Source organism: Poecile atricapillus, chromosome 4, assembly GCF_030490865.1.
Source record: "Poecile atricapillus isolate bPoeAtr1 chromosome 4, bPoeAtr1.hap1, whole genome shotgun sequence".
In the NCBI taxonomy this organism is placed as follows: Eukaryota; Metazoa; Chordata; class Aves; order Passeriformes; family Paridae; genus Poecile; species Poecile atricapillus.
The window spans coordinates 33,402,441-33,408,440 of NC_081252.1; the positions used below are offsets into that span (position 1 = coordinate 33,402,441).

The window sequence follows — 6,000 nt, forward strand, 5'->3', positions numbered from 1 at the left end:
GTGTAGAGAAGGAAATTGACTGCACTTCTTTGAGTTGTACTTCAGGAGTTTGATTCTTAAATGCTTACATCTACAAATGAAAGCAGTCTGCAATGCAGTGGAGACCCAGATGATTAAACTGTTTAGACTAAGTACCTTCAAATTAAGATAGCTAGGAGAAAGGATTGTGATGGGTGTGAGGAGGTACAAACTCATAGAAAGACTGGAAGAAATGCTATATTTTTGGTCATTGAGATGGCTGAAACACATTGAATGAGGAGGGTGTAAAGAAATACACACATACTGTGCCACAGAAAATGCAGTGTTCAGAGGGAGGTGGGGAAAGAGGACAGTATTTAGAAAGAACTGAAATGCTAAGAGCATCCATATGGAAAGTCAAATCCAACCTATATTATCTTCCCTTTATGACACTTACGTCTCCTGTGTAGGTTGTGTCTGGTTTTCATCCTTATATTTTCATCCACAAAGTTCGGTTTTGTTTTGAGATATGTTTGCCAATTGTATTAGAGTGCTCACTCTGCTTATAATTAGGAACAAATAGGTAGTTATGTAATAGGTAGTTAATTAAACAGGAACAAAGATTTTAACTGTTGTTCAACTGTAAAGCACAATGTCTTTTTGACAGCTATGTTAGTCATACATTGGAACCTGTATTTTAGCAGCATACCATTAGTATTCTTAGATTGAGGCAAATCTTCAAACACTCCTTTTCTGGAACTGGTGCTGCAGTTTGGTGACCAAGAGTTGGCCTTTACTGCTGTAATCTGACAATTGTTTCAAGGCTTTGCTGCCAAAAAAATGTGATCCCTTCATCCTCCCCTTTCCCCCCTATTGCCTTCTCTCTAGTGTTTGAAAGTGTTTTTGCAGCTGTGTAGAGAATCAGATTGGGGAACTGATCCAGGTTAAAGTAGATATGTTGCTGTCCACTTAATTTTAATCTAGATTGTTCTCTGATCCAGCTGACTACATATCTGCATGAATGTTTTGCCAACAGAGGGCTAAGGTGAAATACAGTGTGGAAGTTGGAATCAGTGACTGGATATGGGAGTGGGCAAGGTACTTTCCCATTCCCCAATCTGGAGTGAGATTCTTTCATGGGAAAAGTGGGTATATTTGAACTTGGTTTCAAATGAATAGTTGGTGTCCAGTCTTTAGCAGTGGTTGCAGGTGGCTTTGCTTTGGACGTTTACGTTGGGTGTTTTGAGGTGTTACAGCTTTTTGCTTTGCTGTCTGCTGCTTCATACTAGAACTTGTTTGTACAGTGTCAGTTTAAGTGGTGTTTTTCTAGAAAAACTTTATCTTAAGTTTCTTGAATGAAGCTGTGGAAAAGAAGATCCCACCATCACTTTTGGGATTCACTTAGCAGTTAGCTTCTGAAGGAGGAGAGTAGAAGCTGTAACAGTTTGAACCTCTGCAACCAGTTTGATAACAATCACAAATTTTATTCCACAATGATCCAGGGGATAGAACCTCATACAATGAGGTAGCTTTAGTAGTTCAAAAAAACCCTCCGAAACAAACCGTATTTTTTCAGTCCAAATTATCTGCCTCTACACTGTCAGTTCCTGCCTCTGTGTGTGTGTGTGCATGCACATCCTTGAGCCTAAACCTGACTGAATTTTTAAAATTATCAGAAGATTTTGCAGCAGTTCACAAAGCTACCCAAACAAAGTACCAAATATAGTCTCAGAATGATGAACTTGGGCTGGGATAGGAGGTTCATTACCCCTGTTTTATTTGAGTTCCTAAAACTCTTGTAGCATTTTAATAATATGCTATAACAGTGAGTGTACTTCTCTGTAGAATTCCTGGCTTGGATTGCATGAAGTCTTGCATGTCAGTGATGAAAGAATCTGCTCAAGAAAAGCACTGTGATTTCTATCTAAACTTTTAAAAGCAAACCCTTAATGTTGTTATGACATTTTCCACTTATAAAGTGTAATATTTTGGTAATTAACATTTTTATAGATGAAAAATCCATATGTTTATATACCTGTCTGCCCACATAAACTGAAGAAGTGGCCATCTTTTATGACTCATTTGAACTCTGTTTGAACAAGTGTAGTTAGCTAAATCCTGTATCTCCTAGATGTTAAAATGTCTGTATGTGATAAATTTTGTAAATTCTTTCGTGAGTGAAAAAAATTTCATCTCAAGGTATGATGGGAATTCCTTTCACATCTCTCATATATTTTCTTGAAGAGCCTTTTGGTGGAATAAAGTATCATTTTACACTGTTAATGAGACAAAAAGGCTATTCTTTGGCATGTATTTGCATAAATTAACCTGAATTATTAGGGGAAACATAGGGAGAAAACATAGGAATTCCAGTTTTCAGATTGTCAGAGTAATTTAGATGAATTTTTGGGCCAGCAAAGAACAGGTTATCTGTTAATTTTTGAATTGAGCTTGCTATTCAGTTTAAAAAATAATAAATAAATAAATAAATGTAATCAGATATTTTAACTTGGTGCAGAATTTTTATATATTCCTGCAGGGATACACACACACACATGCTCAGCTCTTTTTTTCTCAAGGAATTTTAAAAATATATTTATTACATTTCTGAATAAATGTTGCACTCTTCAGGTGTCATAGCATGTCAGATACAGTGGTGGAGGGTAAATTAGAGATCTTTCATTAAATGAAGATGACAAGAATTTCTGTATTGAGTTGCATGCATTTCAGAGGAGCACAGCAGGCAATAACAAATAACCTGTTAAAACAGGCATGGCCCATTGATGGCCATAGGCCAAACCTGGCCCAAGGACAGTTTTGGTTCCCAGCATGACAGAGGTAGACTGTCCCTTGTGGATTGTGCTGAGAGATGGGACAGTGATCTAAAATTTGAGTAGAGAAAGCTTAATCTTTTACCTCCTTCACCTTCCCTTGGGGCTCACTCAGTCACCTTATTCCTCTGTTCCCTTCTATGTTGGCTGCTGCTGCTGGGCTCAACCTTGTAGGCTGGAAACAGGTACAGGGCCACCACTACTGTGGGGATTTGAGGTCTGACACAAGAGTAATAAGGTGGTGCTGGGCTGAGAATACACTCAGGAATGAAAAGGACAGGGTTTGGCTGCAGGAGAAACTGGACAGATGCCTTTCAGCGTACTGCTGTGTCGCTCTGAAAACTCAGACTTTCCATCTTGTTTACATAATTTCTAAGAACTTTCTCAGGACAGTGACTGTAAACATAGATATGTATACATTCTTTCTGATACGCGTCTTTTGATGGACGTCTCTCATGACCAGTGTGATTGGAAAGGTGGTGACCTAACTATCCAATCCCTGGTCATTGCCGAGAATCTATAAATACTGAAGCTGTAAAAATAAAACCAGTTTTTTCCCTGTCATACGGGAGCCGTGTCTGTGTGAGTCATTGCGTATCCTACAGCGACACTGCTGTCCATTCACAACTTCAGGTCTCCTGGTGTGCTAGGATGGAAATGTAACATTTGCTTAACTTTGGCTTCATCAGTGAGGCTGTAGCTCGTTATCATAGACCAGACTGGAAGAGAAAAACAGTGGTGCCCTCCAGCAGCCCTTGTGCTCTTCTCCCCAGGTTTTGGTTGCTGCTGTGACAGGTGTATTTCATGACTACTTGGACTTTGCATAAATGTTAGAGTTGAGATATTGACAAAGTCCTGTAAATAAGCTTGTGTTACAGGAGATGGGCAAGAAATATTGTTGGGAGAAGGACATCAGTTTAATTTGATTTAGGTGTCCGTGAGCTGGAAAGGGGGGCAAACGCATGAACTGTACGCTCAGATAATGCCCTTGCCATGTACTGTTTCAGGGAGGTCCATGTGGCCTGCAGGCACGTATCTTAGAGGTTTGGCATCTAATTTCAAGGCATCAAGTACTTGTAATCAAGTGTTTGATATTTGATAACATTATGCTGTTTACTGAATTATGTTTGCTCTGTGCATGCTGAGTTGGTATTGACTGTTAAACACACTTTATGAAAACTCTGAATCACTTTAATGTTAAAGAAATTCATATTTGCATTTCATATCTTGTATTTTTAAGCTTTTGTTAAATAAATCTGTAGGAAGTCTGAGAATTTCAAATACACCTATTTTGTTATAACTGACCTGTGATGATGTTAACATCAGCCTCCTCATCTTATGTCTCTCTCCTTGCCTGCAGGTGAAGGTATTGCACAATCAGCTTGTTCTGTTCCACAATGCCATTGCGGCGTACTTTGCTGGCAATCAAAAGCAGCTTGAACAGACACTTAAACAGTTCCACATCAAATTGAAAACTCCTGGCGCAGATGCCCCATCCTGGCTTGAAGAACAGTAATCAGATCATAGAAGAGGACCCAATGTTAACCTAAAATTCTTTAAATCTAAGAATAATTAAGGGTTGGGGTTGAAGGACTGTTGTAGTGATTCTTGAATGGACAGCTTTAATTTTTTTCCCCTTTTATAATACTGTAAAACTGAATTTGATAGGAAAGTGGGCAACTTTAAGGTAACCAAACATAATTTCTGTAATTTCAGATATGGAGCACTCCTTTTGTATGTAAAGGTTGGCAGTTATTTCTGTAACTGGGATAGGGGAGGGAAGGAGGGAGGGGAAACAAAACTATTATAGATTTGCACTGACAAATGATGCTTGTGATTTCTGGTATTTTGGTGGCTAGTCAAAATATTTCCAAATGGAGGTTTACATGATTTGTACCAACATCTGGTATTTTATAGATGAATATAGAAAACATCTTTAATAATTTTCATATGACTTTTAAAAAGGAGAAAGTTAAAATAATATTTTGCAGATGAATAATATAAGGCCTATATGTGATACCCACATTTAAGGCAACAGTAGCAGATGGCTCATTGACAAGTGGAATTGCAGCAAATGCCTTTTTCTAAAATGTACCTTTCCATCAAAGGGTTAAAAAACCAAACAAAAACACTAAAGCAAGAATCACTGTCAGTCTGAGGCTTCTGAGCACACATTTTTGCTTTGCACCAAGTGGTTTGCTGAGTGAGGCCAACCATTAAATGTACTGATTTCATTTAAAATGTTTCTTTCTCGATGAAACAAATGCCGTACTAGCCTTAAATCACAGGTATGTGCCTTTTTATAAGATAATATTTTCCACCAGTGTACATAATCTAAGAACCCTTTCATGTAATAGTTTGTCAGTTCCCAACAAGGGGAAGATGACTGTGTAAATGCTGTGTCATTGTACACTTAGAGCAAATTAAAACTTTAGTTAAATTTCATGGACAGGTGAGAGGAAATTAAGCCAGTATGTTTTTTCTGTTTAATTGAAAAGCATACTTCAGTAATGGGAGTAAAATGGAGGACACATTTTTAATTTCTTCATCATTTCTGTAGTCCTTAAATGTAAAATTATATGTCAATTTTATCACAAACATTTTAAATTCAATATATTGGAGTCCTCATTTGCACATGTTATGTTGCTTTATGTTATGTTCAGTAAAATGAAATACTTCAAATATGTTATTTACAATGGTGTGGATTGTATGATTTATGTACTGTATGTTCAAACACTTCTCAGTTGACATTCTTAAAGTTTTCAGTACTTAACACAACTGTAATGTAACAGTAAATCAAACTTTTTAATCATTCCTCATTAAATTCTTGGCCTGACAGAGCCTTCTTTTATGTTTTTGTTCTGTCAGAATCTCTTGTAATAGCTCAGTTACGTTCCCTAGAATGTATATCCTATGTGAATTTTGTATTCATATTAAACGTGTTTGCAGTCAAACTTTCTTGACCTTGTGATGGTTAAAAGTAGAAGGGAGCTTCTGCACTGAAAGCTTAGTCCTGGTTTTGTGAGTTGTCACCCCTGCCCAAGAATATCTCATAAAGCAGTGCTAGTAGTGATGCTGTTTTAACAGTGGGCAAGTTTAACTGGAAAGTAAATCCATAGTGGAGCAAATCTTTCAATAAATGTGAGTTTTGACTTGAACTTCTAAAGAAAATAAAATTTCATTTACAATTCTTACAAAGCCATTGGCTTCC

General features: G+C 37.3%; 1 protein-coding gene across 6 annotated transcripts in view; it reads left to right on the plus strand.

Annotated features, from left to right (window-relative positions):
• ARFIP1 (ADP ribosylation factor interacting protein 1) overlaps positions 1-5,743 on the plus strand; it is a 40,852-nt gene extending 35,109 nt beyond the window's left edge. For all 6 annotated transcript variants that reach the window (XM_058838549.1, XM_058838546.1, XM_058838544.1 and 3 more), the window contains one exon: positions 4,150-5,743. In XM_058838549.1, the coding sequence (XP_058694532.1) occupies positions 4,150-4,305 (156 nt within the window). In that variant the 3' untranslated portion in view covers positions 4,306-5,743. The remainder of the gene's footprint in view (positions 1-4,149) is intronic.
• The last annotated feature ends 257 nt before the right edge of the window (positions 5,744-6,000 follow it).